At 55.0% G+C, this 15,488-nt stretch overlaps 1 protein-coding gene across 6 annotated transcripts in view; it reads right to left on the reverse strand.

Annotated features, from left to right (window-relative positions):
- Positions 1 to 652: 652 nt before the first annotated feature.
- The window catches only part of SH3BP4 (SH3 domain binding protein 4), a 32,803-nt gene continuing 17,967 nt past the window's right edge, over positions 653 to 15,488 (reverse strand). For 3 of the 6 annotated variants that reach the window (XM_032114828.1, XM_032114830.1, XM_032114829.1), the window contains exons 2-6: positions 13,210 to 13,288; positions 11,224 to 11,402; positions 7,068 to 9,430; positions 1,574 to 1,762; positions 653 to 1,223 (exon numbers count right to left, since the gene is read on the reverse strand). In XM_032114828.1, coding sequence (XP_031970719.1) covers positions 999 to 1,223; positions 1,574 to 1,762; positions 7,068 to 9,430; positions 11,224 to 11,341 — 2,895 coding nt within the window. In that variant the 5' untranslated portion in view covers positions 11,342 to 11,402; positions 13,210 to 13,288 and the 3' untranslated portion in view covers positions 653 to 998. Of the gene's footprint in view, positions 1,224 to 1,573; positions 1,763 to 7,067; positions 9,431 to 11,223; positions 11,403 to 13,209; positions 13,292 to 15,488 lie in introns of all 6 variants that reach the window. The other 3 variants (XM_032114827.1, XM_032114831.1, XM_032114832.1) reach the window with 2 other exon arrangements.

Genomic DNA, 15,488 nt, shown 5'->3' on the forward strand with positions numbered 1-15,488 from the left:
AAAGAGCACCTGGACCATCCCCAATGAGCCCGGATTTCAAACTAGGAGGAAGATTCTCTCTTTTCCCTCTTCCTTTTTTTTTTTTTTTTTTTTTTTGGCCTGTAGAGGGATTCTGTGGATGGCAACAATTCCCTCTCATCATCCTCCTGATCCATCTCCTGAGGTCTCTGGCAAGCCCCAAACCTCCAGCTTCTTCCAGAGCTGTCCTGCACCACATCCAGGGGGGGATGAAGTTCCTCCTGGTTAAAGAAACAGGAACAGGCAACGAGCATCTCCCTGCCCACAAACAAGAAAATCCACGTCTGCAGAGACACGAAAACAACCCCAAAAACAACCCAAAGGCTCACAGGGCCTGTGAATAAAATAAAACAATTTAAAAAAAAAGTATTTTTTGGTGCAAGGTGCTGCTTGGGCTGAGCACACCCCAAATTTGGGGACACCCCAAGTTCTTACGGTGCTTCAGTCACATCTGGTAGCCAAGATCCTCTGCCCGTGGTAGGGGGAAAGGGCATTTCCTGTGCTTCCTCTTAAAATATGTGTTTACAGGACCCGTATTTGTCTCAAACCCCATCATTTAAAAGCAGTTTCTACGACCTAAAACCAGCCACAGCTTCACCCACCCCTCCCCCAAAGCTGTTACAACTTTTACTGCTCGTTACAAAAATTAGACTTTTATTTGTAAATGCCTAAAAAAACACGTGATCTCTTTTGGGACCCCCTCCCCACCCCTTCTTCCTACCCTCTCGAAAGTCTGGGGTTTCTTTAGTAAGAAAGAGTTTAACTGGATGAAAAGCCGTCCCCTTCCCGATGAATTCCCATCGAGGTGGGATGTCTCCCGCTGCCTTCCAGTCCTGGTGGAGAACTTGCAAACTTTGGCCTCTTCCAACCCACGCAGAGCAACCTCCACTTCTTCTCTTTAAAGTCAGCTCAAGAAAGAGGAGAGGGGGGAAAAAGCACAGGACAAACTTCCCAGCCAGGGAGAAGTGGACAAACGCGGGCTAGATGGCAAAATCCTCGTGGTCCTGGGGGCTGAAGGCAGCTGCCCGCAGCATGTCCAAGGAGTTGACGAGGATCAGGGTGCCCGTGAGGTGCTTCCAGCGCTTGGTGATGGGGTTCTTCATCTTGTCCAGCCCCGTGTGCAGCTCCTGGATGACGTCCCGGTAGCTGTCCCCCATCTGGCTGCTCCACGTGAGCAGGAAGTCGTACGCCGGCTTCCACATGGCCTGGGGCAGAGGGGGGACAGGTGGGAGGGGATCAGAGCTCAGCCAGCAGCCCAGAGCAAGCACCTTCCCAGGAGAACACCCCCCAGATCCCTCTGGTCCTCCAAGAAGAGTGTGCTCTGGAGGAATCTCCAGAGAAACGTGGAATCATTTGGTTGGAAAGCTTTAAGAGCGCTGGGCCCACATTGGTGGGGCTTGGCAGCGCTGGGTGAGCTCCAACACCTTGAAGGTCTTTTCCAGCCAAAAGAATTCCAAGATCTGCAACCCACAGGGCCCCAGGGAGACCCAGATCTCCACGGAGGGCCTGTGGAGGCCCAGATCTCCACGGAGGGCCCGTGGAGGCTCACTCTCACCTCGCTGTCCACCGTGCCCGTCTTGTCGCGGTGCGGGGCCTCGTAGGCGTCCATCTGCTGCTTGGACACCTTGGCCAGCTTCTCGGCCAGCTCCCGCCAGCGCTGGGCCACCTCCACGGCTGTGGTCAGCAGCACAAAGTCTTGGATCAGCCGCACCACCAGCCCCTGGCAGTCCATCTTCAGCAGGGCCTGGAGGACAGGGGGGGAAAGCGAGCAGGGAGTCAAGGCTGGGGGCGCGTGGCAGGGGAATTCCCTCCAGGAGCATCCCAAAACTCCTCCTGCCTCCTTGCTAGCGACAGCTGGGGAAATCAGGCCAGCAGGCCTGGGCAGGAGAGTAATCCCATTAATTGGACAAAGCACTCGACCCCTCGGGGATGGGCTTTGCAGCCGGGCTGGCCAAGGCAGCCTCATTCTCCAGGCAACCCCTCCCGGGATGTCCAGGCCCCACCTTAAGCAGTTTAAAGCATCCCGGGGGCTGAGGACAACAGATGCTTTTAATCAAGAGAACTAATCCAGACTCCATCCCAGAGCTGCACTATCCTGCAGAGCAGTGGGCAAGGCACAACCAGGACATTTTGGGATGGCACCTGGACATCAGCCCTGTGAGGGGATGGGCTGGGGTGAGACCCAGGTGAAGACTCCGACAGTACAAGCATTGCTCAGCTCGGGATGTTCTTCCTCCTCTCCTCCTCCTGCATCATTTATTGTCCTAAAAGCCAAGATTTTCCACAAATGGTTTTGAAGTGGAAAGAGCAACTGCATCAGTCCGGGTTTTCTAGGTAGGAATGACTTAGCCAGGAAAAAAAGGATGGAGTAGGGTTAGCTCCTGCCTTGAAGTGTCAAATCCCATTAAAATCCCCTCACGGTGGGATGAAGCTGCAGTAAGGGAAAACCCCCAGAGCAGCCCAGGAAAGGAAGGGTTTAATGGCAGTGTTCAGTCTCAGAGGATGGGATCTGACTGCCAGGATCGTCACCCCACTCCCCAGGGCTCCCCCAGCCTCTGCCAGAGCCTCTGGATCACAAGAGTCCCAGCAGCATCAACCCCAGTCCTTGGGCAAATCCTACCCTGAGCCTCAGGAAGGGGTGTGATGTTATTAAACATGGAAATCAAGCAAACAGACCCCACCAGCTCCTTCACAGCAGCACGGGGATGGTTCTCCCAGAAATGTGGCCAGAATCCACCTTTCTGTCTCCGTGGGCCCTGACACCCTCTCCCAACACAGGGGGCCAGGCAAATCCAGGTCTGGCTGTGGGGCAAAGAAGGGTTAAATCCGCCCAGTGGAGGTCTCACTTGGGGGAGGGAAGATGGGAACATCTGAAACCACTCCAGCGATTTGCAAAGCAAAAGCACCGTGTGGATTTTCCCCCTTATCTGCTCCCAGCTTAGAGCTGAGCTGGGTTCTAATCACAGCTGCAGCCCAGCACGTGGCTGCTCCTCCAAAGTGCTGACACCGGCTTCCTGTGGGAGCCAGGGCGGCCATAAACCCCCTCGTTAAACAAGCAAGGAAAATCCATGGGAAAGAGCCCTCATTTGGTGGTGCAGAAGACATGAGGAAGCATTTAGATGTCACACACCTGTGCCAGAACCGCCTCCTCTGCTAGAGCCGCACGGATCCACCGCCCTCTCTGGATCCACCGCCCTCTCTGCAGGGGAAGGATCTGGAGGGTCCTAAGGAAGGGGGCAGACTGAACATCCCCAAACCCGCCTTTCCAGGCAGCTGGATCCCAATCCCGGGCAGAACCTGGCATTTAGGAAAGCAGGCTGAAGGAACTGCTCTCACCTCCCACCCGAGGTCAGAGGCAGCAGAAGAGGCCTCCCGGAGCCGGGAGCGCTGCAGGGTTAAGAGGGATGGAGCTGCAGGAGATGGATTCTCCTGCTCCTCCTGCTGCTCCAGGTGAACAACAAAACAGCAGCAAAGGAAAGCAGCCGGGAGGCCACCTCAGCAAGAGCTGCAAAATCACCCAAAATGACGAGTCCGGGAGAGACGGATCGGCCTGGAGCGCCGCGTGTTAGCTCCCAAACCTACTGCTGGCCACGGCACCACGGGCTGTGCCCTGGCAGCTCCAAGCACACGGGCAGAGGTGACAGGAGACAGGGACAGCACCAGAGCCACGTGGGGAAGGGGTGCGAGACATCCCAGACACCGAGGTGGCAGCCAGAGGGGGAATATTACTGGGAACGGCGACACACTGGGATTAGCTCGGCAGACTTAACCCTCCAGTGGGATTATGGCCCAATTTTTTCCATCCTCCTCCCTCGCCCTGGACAAGCCTCCCGGGATAGCTGGGTGCACCCACTGCATCTCCATCCCTCGGCACCCAGGTGTGACCTGGGCTGTGCTTTGCCAGAGCCCTCCAAAATATTTATTATTTATTATTTACTCCCGTGGCAGCAGCTGGGAACCGGCTCCGCCAGCCCAGCAAAGAGCAGAGAGGGTGTTTGATATTCAAATCCCGGTTCAAAGCAGAAACACCTCCACTTAAAAGGCATCCAGGGGAGGCTGAATTTACATCCCAGCTTTGAAATGCAGAATCCCATTTCCTAACGAAGGAAAGCAGCTAGTGGAGGAAAACAGCTCCCACCTGGGACTTCCTCAAACATATAAACATGGGATAAAGGCCCAAGGAGACCGAGACCCACAGGGTGAGAGGATCCTCGTGCACAGGCTCCTGTCTCGTCCTCCTCTTTGGGATATAGGTCAGGTTTTGACCCAAAAAAGTTGCCTCTGTACAAGTGTTCCCCAAAACAACCCTTGTTTGGGCATCAAACGTCTCTTCCACTCGTTTTTTGTCTGTCGCCACCTCCAAAATCATCTCACACATTTAAAATACACACTGTCAGCCTTAAATACTGATTTTTTTTTTTTTTTTTTTGCCTCATACTGGCTCCATGGGGTAATTTCCTTGGACATGACGCCCAGCTGGATCTCAGCATGCTGAGGGTGGGCAGGCCCTGGCACAGGGTGCCCAGAGAAGCTGGGGCTGCCCCTGGATCCCTGGAAATGTCCCAGGCCAGGCTGGACATTGGGGCTTGGAGCAGCCTGGGACAGTGGGAGGTGTCCCTGCCCGTGGCAGGGGTGGAATGGGATGGGCTTTAAGGTCTTTTCCAACCCAAAGCCATGAACACCCTGACCTGCAGCCCCCCCAGCAGCTCTTTGAGGCCTGCACACACCAGGGACAAGGAAAAACTCTTGGCAGAAGACAGGCAGCGCATGGATACCTGGATACCGGGAGTCAGAGCAAACAAAACAATGGGAGGGGAAAAAAAAAAAACCACCCTCCCAACCTCATCTCATGTGTGACCTTTACAAGCAGCCTGGAGAAGAACAAGCTCAGAGTTTCCTTTGCACGGCTCCCTGCTGCCGTGCCAGGAGCATTCCCAGCAGAGCCGTGCTTTTCCCAACAGCAGTGTGTGTTGGAGGGATGACAAACCAGAGTGTCTCTAACAGCCAGAGAGGGAGAAATGCTGTGTCTCAGGGCACATCTATCCCCACGGGCCAGGCACCAGGGGCAACGAAATCTGCTCGAATCCACACCCAGTTTTTTTACTTTTTTATCCATGTGCTGCCTGCCTCCGACGGGCAGAGAGGAGGGAGGGAGAGCTTTCCCTCCCTCTCTGCTGTGCTGAGTAATTCCTGAGCCACATCCCCCCCCGAGTTACCGTCACACTCCAATGCTAGTGCCTGATTAGAAAAATAGTAATTAGAGGCAGATTACTGATTAACCAGTCATCATGGCCAGGCTTTGCCTTGCTTGGCTGCTGGTGCACGACTCTGCCACTGGCATTTTGCGTGCTCGACGCTGAACTCTGATAAACCTGCTTCTGCTTCTCCCTTCCCAGCGCTTCTGAGGGGAGACAACCAATTTTCAGATGAAATGGCCACACTGGAGCTTAGTGCCCCTGGTTCCCCTCGCCAGAAAGCCAGTCCATTTGTTACAAATAAAATCAGATTTAAACACAATAAAACCCATTACTGCTCCATTGCCATGCCCTGAAACATCATTATTTCCTTCTTTCAACAGGCTCAATCTAATTTCTCCATAGGCTAAGGAGGATTTGACGGCAGCGAGGGGTTTGGAAGCGGCATCGTGTTCCACCAAGAAGGGAGCTCATCCTTTATCCACGGGCTCAGCCTCCCAGAGAGCAGGATTAGAGAGACAAGGAGAATAAAACCTGCCCTGGGACTCTGCTCTCCAGGCAGCCACAGGGGAGCAGGATGTTTTCCTGCAGCTCCTTGAGCCTTATCTTTCCCTTTGTCTCCCCACTGAGGGTTCTCCATGACCTACAGACCGCCTGGGATCCCTGAAAACAATGAGAATAGATAAAAGCAACACCTACGGGGTTGGCAAACAGGGAAAGCAAACAGCGCAAAGCTCCCGGAAAGACGCAGCAAGAGCAGCATGGATTTCATCCCAACGTTCACTGGGCCTGATGACTGAAGGGGCAAACCCTCCCTCGGGGGGCAAAGGGCGGATTTTCCACTCCTGGATGAGGAAAGGGGTCACTGATGGCCAGGAGAACCCTGCAACAGAAGCAGCATTGGCGGCACGACCTGAAAGCTGAAAGGCAAAGCTAAACCATGGCCCCCCAGGCCCCAAAGTGGCGCCTGGGCACAGGGAACTCTTCGGACAACACTTCCATAAATAACAACGGATTCAATACCCTTCCTGACACCTTCTACTCAGTCCTTACATTTCCCCTTCTCCCTAAAAGGAGTGTGGGAACTGAACTCCTTCGTTCAGCTCCAGTCCCCTTTGCCATAATTTCATTTTGCCAAGCTATTCCTTAATCCAATTGCCATTTTAACCCACACTGTTCCCCCTAACTCAGTTATCCTGCTCCTGCGGGAGGGCAGGGAACAGGAGAGAGCTGCAAATCTCTTCCAGACCTTTTGCCCTGTGTTTTCTTTGGCTCGCTTCCTGTGAAATGCTAGAAACGATCACGGAGATGATGTTTCGTATGGGATTGACTTGCTAATGGCATCCTAGAAGTACCAGCAGGCAGCGCTCTCCCAAATTCCTTTCAGGACAAGGAGCAAGCCACCCATTTCCATTTGCAATGTATAAAACGTCCCAGCTCAGAGGTGTCCTTGGTTTAGCTGCGACTCAGAAAAAAAAGAATCCCCATCCCTGGCAGTGTTCCAGGCCAGGCTGGACGGGGCTTGGAGCAGCCTGGGCTAGTGGAAGGTGTGCCTGCCCGTGGCACGGGGTGGGACAGGATGAGCTTTGAGGTTTCTTTCAACCCAAACCATTGCGTGACTGCGGAATTCCGAGTGCCTCAGCACCTCCCTCATTACTGCCCTGATCCCCCTAAAGCAAGAGCCCACCGACCCCAGAGCTGGCACCACCTGACAGCGCCCAGCAGTGTTCAAAAGACCTGAAAGATGGACTTCTCTCTCTACAGACCAAATTCAGAAACCTGCAACTCCCGTTCAGCCTGATCCCTCTGCAGAGCCAGGAACGGAGCCCCCCTTTCACCAGGCCTCAGACTCACCGTCATCAGCTCCTTCTGGAAGGATTTCCTCTCCTTGTTCTCCATGCTGTTACAGTCTTCCTTCAGCTTCTCCAGGACGGAGGCCACTCGCTCGGGCTCGCTGTCCAGCTCCGCCCGGCAGAAAAACGTGAGCGGCAAGTTCAGGTAGCCCAGGGCGTCGGCGAAGGAGCGCCAGCTGCTGAGGTTCTCCATCAGCAGAGTCCTCACCGAGGCGTAGATGTAGGTCAGGAACTTGCAGGGCCTCAGGATCTGCTCCAGCAGCAGGCTGGTGGTGAGATCTGGCCCGGAGAAGTAGCTGGGTTTGACCTTCCCGACCACCAGCACGTTTTTGGTGTGCACCAGGCCGATTTTCCCCTGATAGTAGCCAATGTACCACTCCTTGGTCCACAGCTGGCCTTTCAACCTGATCTTCTCCTCACTGAGGAGGGCTATGACATCTCCCTTCTTGTACTCCAGCAAATAGTGGTTCTTGCTCTGCCTCACCACCGTCTTCAGCAGCTTCCCGTACTTCAGGCTCAGCACCGGCCGGTCCTGAAAAACCGGATACTTGGTGGTGGCAGCCAGAGGGGAGAGGATGATCTTCCCCACCTCGTTCTTCTTGAGGAACCGCCTCTGCCCCGTCGGTTTGATGGCACTTTTCGGAGGCGGCTGCGGCGTCTGGACGCAGAACTGGGTCAGAATGGCATCCTGGTCATCCTTGACTTGTATCCTCAGCGTGAAGTCCGAGAGCTCGTTGGGGTCGTGGGACGCGATCGGGAAGATGAGGCGGCTGACCTTGCCCAGCTTCATCTGGAAGCCCCGGACGATCTTGGCTTGCTCACTGGCCTTCACCTCGTAGTTGGTCATGTTGGAGAACATGCAGAGCTTGAGGTCCTGGGGCCGGGACAGGGCAAACTGGTGCTTCCCCCAGAGCTGGAGGGCGACGGGAGCCGGGCTGTGGGACTGCCTGGTGACCTCGTTGACCAGCAGGGTCTTGGGCGCGCACTCGTGGCCGAACATGGCCACCACGGTCTTGAAGGAAGGGTGGATGTGCTTGGGGCCGTAGACGCCCACCGTGATCTTCTTGCTGATGTAATCCCACACGGTGTAGGGGTAGAGGATGTTCTGGCCCTGCGCCACGGCCGCGATGTACATGCAGGGCTCCAGGTTCTCCAGCTGCACCTGGATGGTGTCCCCGTAGGAATAGCTCAGCTGCATCGGCGTGTAGGGCCCCTCCTTCATGTCACTGCGCAGGCACTGCAGCCCCACCAGGCTCTTGCTCATGATGTCGTTCTTGACCTCCGCCGACACCTTCATCTCCAGGATGATGAAGGTCTTCACCTCCATGTTGCTGAGTTTGATCTGCAGGACAGGGCTGATGGTGCTGCACTTGTCGCTGTTCAGCTCCAGCGGCGGGTCCAGCATGGCCTTCATGGAGATCTGCTGCGTCTCCCCGGGGCACACGTGGCCCTCGGGCACATGGATGCTGATGTTGGTGTCCGGCAGCTGGACGGCCCCACCGGAGCTGTCCAGCTTGCACACAATGTTGGTCTCCACCGGCTGCGTCTGACCCCAGCCAGGATTTTGGCCAAGCAAATCCAAGTCGTGGCAAGACCGAGCCAGCTTCCTGTGGTTCAGCCACGCTGTCCTAAAATCCTCCCGGCTCTGGAACTGCTCAGGGGTGGGAGACTTCAAACTGCTGAAGAAACCCGACGATGCCGGCGCGTCCGACTTGGCCTGGAGGACGGACAGCTCAGACAAGCTGTAGGAGCGCTTACTTCGGAAGAAGGGGTTGTCCCTTCTCACGGGCTGTTCCACATCCAGCCTGTTCGTGGAGGGAAACTCATCAAAAAGGTTCCCCAGGCTGCTGTTGGCGGCCGAGCTGGGAAGAGCCGACGTGGGAGCCCCCGTGTCGAAGAGCAACAAATCCACGGCGACGCTGGAGTCGGATTCTTTATCCAAGCCGGGCGCTGCTTGCAAGTTCCCATTCAGGAACGGGTTGGTCTGCACTCCGTTCAGGAAGGGGTTGTTCTGGTAGGATTTGGCAGAGTTCCTCTTCACATCAGCCCACTCCCCGAGCAGGTCCAGCTCCTTGACGCCCTCGTCGGGGCTCTCCAGCAGATTGTCGATCATGCCGCTGTCCGTGAGGGAGGAGTTGCGGTAGTTGACGGGCTGCACGTAGGAGGACGGGATGTATCCCATCTCCGTGGTGTTGTGGGCGTACCACCACTCCCCTCCTGACGTGTCCAGCACGTACAGGTGGTCCCCCTTGGAGAACTTCAAGGTGGTGAAATTCGTGGGACAGTAATCCTTGATTGCTACGACTTCCTTCGCGTTCCCGAAGGACGTGGGATTGTTCACCAGCAAGGCACTGGGAGAAGGCACTGCAGAGGCAAGGAGGAGACAGCACTGTGAGAGACGCACAGCAGAGCCACCACAGATTTGCAATCATTTATTCCTGGTCACCATTCCACACTGTTCTAAGTGATGAAGGTACACTTTGGAATCACTGAATCACTAAAGCTGGAAAAGCCCTCTGACATCATCGAGTTCAACCATTAACCCAGCACTGACATGTCCACCACTAAGCCATGTCCCCAAGTGCCACATCTCTGTGTTTTCTGGAAACTTCCAGGTCCACTAATTCCCTGGGCAACCTCTCAAGGAAGAAGGTTTTCAAGAAATCTCCACCATTTCTGCTACATTCACACCTTTCTTCCTTAAAGGGTTCATCCAAACCCAAGATAACTCTTCCTACAGGTGACAAGCCCTCTTGCTCTGCTGTAACCCCTCTCCTGCCCAGGTCAAACATGGCCAGAGAAGCTGTGGCTGCCCCTGGATCCCTGGAAGTGTTCCAGGCCAGGTTGGATGGGGCTTGGAGCAACCTGGGATAGTGGAACGTGTCCCTGCTTTCAGGTCCCTCCCAAATCAAACCATTCTGTGTTTCTAAAGGTCACCCAGTTTGAACCCCCACAGAATCCCAGCACCTCCCTCCCACAGTGCTGCCGTGGTCCTGGCAGCATCTCCAACCTCCCTTGCAGCAGTGCCAGCAGAAAGTTGTTTTGCCAGGGGACCCCAGTTTACATCCAGGCAGGGTTTAGCCTACACTGTCACCCTATTTATTGGCTTTGCTCTCATTTTCAGGATGTGTTTCTGTAAAAAGCACCAAAGCCGAGCTGCAGCTGACGTTCCATCAATGGTTAATTGTGTGCTGTCTCCCTCGGCAGACTGAAGAAAACAAGGAAAGCTGGATTTTCACCAACAGGGAGCTGCAAGGGAACTGGGACAGCACCTGCTTCAACGGGCTCGAGAGCTCTCTGGGAGGAAAAGGGAGTTTAGAAAACACAGGAAGCCCTTAAAATCCCAGAGACAAAGGGATGGGAGCTCAGACTGCACATCCCTGCAGCCACTACTTCTCACCATGGAAATAACAAGGCGAGGAAAGATACAGCTGAGCAAAGAGAAGCCTTTAAATATAGCCTGGGGATCAAATGTTCAGAGGAGAAGAGTTTTGTACACATCCCAAATGACTCATCCGCCAGCAGGCAAAGGCGTGAGGACATTTATCCAGTGGAAAACTACACAGAACCTCCAAATTGGAATTATTTGGGCAGCCTGGCAGGTTGGAAGCCACTGCTAACTCGGTCATCCTGCAGGACGGAGCATTTTTGGTGTCAGATCAGACAGGCAAGTGGCTGCTCCTGTGTCCCTCCAGCTGGGCATGCGGAGGGTTAACAGGGATGTGCTGAAACCCCTTGGAGAAGAGGAGTCATTCCTATTTCTGCATTAAAACCCATCCACTTCGCAGCAAGTGTTTGATGTTCAGGTGCTCCACCTGCAAAAACAATCGCGTTTGCGCATGTTTTGTTTGTTTCGAGGCCCTCGGCGCGCTCCAGCTTCCACCTGGAGTTTTTCCTTGGGATGCTCTCCTGCCAGGGGAGCAGCAATTCCCCTCCCACCTGACCACGGCTTTTATGCTGGGTAAGGAAAACACAGCAGGGGAAAAAAAAAAAAGGGCAATAAAAGTTGGGGAAGAAAAAAAGGATTATTGGAGCAACCTGCAGGATCCCAGCGCTGGGGAGAGGGAACACCTTTGTCGCCGCCTTGTTGGGGTCACCGAGCCCTCCCAGGAGGGGAGGACGGGCCTGAAATGAGGAGAAGGATCAGCCCCACGCACCTTTGACGTCGCAGAGCGCGGTTTCAGCAAAGCCCTCGCCCAGGTCGATGAGCGTCCCCTCGGACTTGCACCGCGGGAGCCCTCCCGAGTTGGCCGCCCGGATCCTCTGCGCTGCCATCTCCGCTCCAGGCAGGCACTACATGGCCATGGGGACCCCAGTGTCACCTCGGGGAACCAGCCTGGGGGACAGAGACAAAGGCCAGGGTGTTAGAAAGGCTCCGAGTTCCCCCATGCCACCCGCACGCTGATCCCGTGGTGCTGATACAGGAGAGCGTCCTCCTGTTCTCCTTAAACCTGGATGCTCCCAGGAACCACCAATCCTTGGAGGGCAAGGACAGCCTGGTCTTGCATGATGCTGGGCACACCCCCATACGAAGCAGCCCTCTGGCCTTACAGAGTTTTTTTGGGAATACACTGCTCCCAGGATCATAAATTGCTCCTTCTCTCCGTTTCCCAAGCATTTGCTCGTTGCTGTCACACAATTATGAAACCACTGAGCACTGGGCTGCTGTGGAAGCATGGAAGACCCATGGGACTGGGCTTTTTTCCATGTTCAAATGGGTCATCCCTGTCTCCCAGCTGCAGCACTGGGATCTCCTGGGATGGGGCCTGGCTCCTCCCGCTTGCTCCCCGCATCTCTCTCCACACCCAGCCAACCAGGCAGGGCAACATCCCTTCCTGCACTGAATAGGATAAAAATAAAGGGGTTTTTCCTCCTTTTTTTTCCAGCAGCACTTGCAAAAACACTTCCAGAACCCCTGTGGAAGAGCAGCTGCATCAGTGCGCCGGAGCCGAGAGGGAAAGGAGCCCGTTCCCACAGGACACTCCGACCACCAACGTTGCGGCTGATGCAAGCGTGGGCAAGAGCTGCCCTGACGTCACCCGTGTCCTCTGCAGCTGGGACAGTGGCCAGATGGGCCAGGACAAGCAGGGAAGGCTGAAGGCACAGCTGGAGCACAGCCTGAGCCCTGAGTTGCTACGCCAGGTTTGCACCAGGGAGCAGGAACGCTGTTGGGCGTACCCGGGATCATGCTGGAAATTCTGGATCCATCCCCTGCCTCCTGCTCCCTCAGACCTGCCACAAAACTCCAGCCTGGCTGCAAAACACCAACAGGTCTTAAACATCCAAGTTCTAATTAGAAGTTATGTCCGAATCCCTTGTTTTACAAAGGGATTTTCATCCACTCCTCACGCTGTTCTTCCTTTCTGCCTCTCCCATGCAATCTTTTTTCTTTTCCTCCCTCAGCTGGAAAATGAAATCAAGCAGAAAATAACAGCCAGACCCAAATTCCTGAGGTGGGAATACAGAGCTGATGCCTCCTCCGGCACTGTGAGAGGGAACAGCAAGTCCTGAAGGATTTGGTGCCCTTTTCTGGAATGCAGCAAGAGGAAATGTGCTGGGGAGAGCCTGAGCAGGAGATACTCCAGCCTGCTTGAAATGCTTCCCAAGCCATCCCCGGGGCTGGTATGCCGGGAATGCGGCTGGCTGGAAGGGATGCACCAGGCTCCAGCCAGAAAAGGGAAGGGAGAACTTGTGTGCAAACATTTCCCCTTACAGGAGAGCCTCCTGCCAGGAGCAATCCAAAGGGAGAGGGTTTGGCAGGGAATAAACACAGGGCAACCGGGCTTTGAGTCAAGGCTGAGCTTATCAGGGCTGGGACAGGTAAGACAGGAGACCTGGAGCTGCTGCCAGGGGGCAAGACAAAGGAAAAATCAGTGGCAAGCTCCAGCAGGAAGCAAGGAAGGGAGGAAGGATGGATGCTCCCCTCGGCCGGCACCATTCACCCAGCTCCAAGCCCCGCCGTGGTGTTTCCCATTAATGCCATTTGGGATTGCAGGTTTTCCAGGTGGCATGGAAACACCCCAAATACACGGTGCCTCCCCTCTAGAGACCCCACAGACACTTTGTGAGCTTTTATAGGGTTTTTTCTTCCCTGGCTGGGAGGACAATTCCCCCCCCCGCCTTCACAGAGGCAAAAAACAAACCTCCACAACGGCATCACCAGCACAGAAAGAGCTCAAGTGGCAAAGTTTTCACCAATTCTGGCAATTCTTGCACATGATCCTGCTGGGAAAAAAAATAAATAAATAAAATCAAACCACTGTGGCATCCCAAAACTCCCCCCTGCACAAAGTAGGAGAAGACCAAGTGTAAGCCACAGATATGTTTTGAAACACCTGCCTGCTGGTCCAGCATGGCATGAATTTTACATGAATCATGGCAGCTACAGCCCTGACAGCTCTCACTGACATATCCTCAAGCCTGGAACTCGCAGGGATGCTCCCCCTTCCTTTATTTATGTAAGGAGATGGGAAGCTTCGTGCTAAAGGTCTCTGACAGACGTGGGCTGTGTGGAGAAACAGCTGGAAAAACCCCCCTCTGCATCCAGCCCTGAGGCCTCAAAAGGCAGCAAGAATCTACACACAAAGGAGGGATAATGGGAAGGGATTTCCTCTCCTGGCAGGAGCATCCTGGATCTGTCCGTCCCTCCTGGATCTAGGGATGCACACACACACTTTAAAGGATGGGGATCCAGGCCCCCCACGGCTGGATTCGGGATGGGAGCCCTGTTTTGGAGCTGGGGACGGACCCAAGACGTTCCTGAGCGCAGAGATAATCAGCAAACCCCCAAATTCAGGCTGTGCGAGGATAAAAGGGATAATGGGAGCGGCGTGGGGGGAAACAAAGGGTGGAAGGGGCAAGATTTGTCTAGAAACCACTGAGACAATGGTCTGCAAACTCCTCTGAAAGCGCTTTAAATTTAGCCTGGGGTTAAATATAGCCCAGGGAAAAACCCGGCCCCACGTGTTTACCCAAAGCCACAAACAGCATCCGAAATGAACGGCGGAGAGGAGGGGGTGGGAAGGAAACCAGTGGGTGACCAGGGCTCACCCTGACAGTGCCAGCAGCTCGTCCTGCAGCCTCTCAAAGGCACCCACACCTGCTTCTCACAGCGGTTTTCCCACTCCCATTAGGAAAAGGGAATGCTGCAGGGTCAAATCCAAGCCTGCGAGCCAGGGGGACTTGCTGCCTGCTCCCCCCGTCCCAACAGAGAGCGGCTGCCTGCATCAGGGCCCCACGGTGGTTGCATTATTCTGGCCAAAATCCTAAGCAGGCTTTGCTGGGAGTTGGAGAAAACTCTAGGGAGGCCCCAGTGAGCACATTTCCATGGGTGCATCCTCACAGCTTCCTGGGATGGACGGGGCTGCCCCCGGATTTAACTTGGCATGAGCTGGGGGTAAGGATAAGGGGTTGGGGATGGGATGTGCGGGCTGAGCACACTGTGGAGAGCCCGGCTGCTTCTCAAGGGGTAGAGAGGAGACAGCAGGGAGCATCTCCAGGGTCTTGAATCAGTGCTCCTGGATCTCCTCTTATAGAAGTCATGGAATATCCTGAGTTGGAAGGGACCCCAAGGAAGGTCAATCCAACCCCTGTCCCTGCACAGACCCCCCACCAATCCCACCCTGGGCATCCCTGGCAGCGCTGTCCAAACGCTCCTGGAGCTCTGGCAGCCTCGGGGCCGTGCCCATTCCCTGGGGAGCCTGGGCAGTGCCCAGCACCCTCTGGAGGAACCACCTTTTCCTAAAATCCATCCTAACCCTGCCCTGGCCCAGCTCCAGCTGCTCCCTCAGGTCCCACCAGCAGGTCTGGGGCTGGTGGCAGTGTCACATCTACTAAAAAACCACCTATTAAAACGTACTAAAAACAAAACCCAAAGGTCACTTTTCCTGCAGCACTCGAACACACAGCATTCAGCATCCCAGCTGCAGCATTTCCCGGCATGGAAAAGGTTAAAAATAACTTCTGCAAACTGTCTGCTGCAACTTATCCCAGAAATCCAACTGCAAGCCCAGGGGAGCCACCTAAAACCTCCTGGCACAGGCAGAGCCCCGTCCTCGCCAGCGCTCCCAGCTCCACCCATCGTTCCAAGCTCATCCTGATGGGATTACGGGATGGACACACCTCAGTCCGGACACTGAGCTATCAGTCAAAGACACACCACGGGCACCTAGCCATGCTGGACAGGGCTGGCAGGGAAAAGCAATCCTGGGAAAAATACCAAACCCACGTCCTGGAGCAAAGAAATGCAATAAAAACCACGGGAACACCCCAAAGTGCGCAGCCCCAGGGCGGGAAGCAGGATCTGCTGCTGGCCAAGGGAATGTCTCTCCAACAAGCCCAGCGTAGGTGGGAGAGGACCCCTCCAGGAGCCTCAGTGCTGGAAAATCCCAGAATGCCAAGAATTTGGGCTGATAAGACCCAG

This window comes from Corvus moneduloides, chromosome 7, assembly GCF_009650955.1.
Source record: "Corvus moneduloides isolate bCorMon1 chromosome 7, bCorMon1.pri, whole genome shotgun sequence".
Lineage (NCBI taxonomy): Eukaryota > Metazoa > Chordata > Aves > Passeriformes > Corvidae > Corvus > Corvus moneduloides.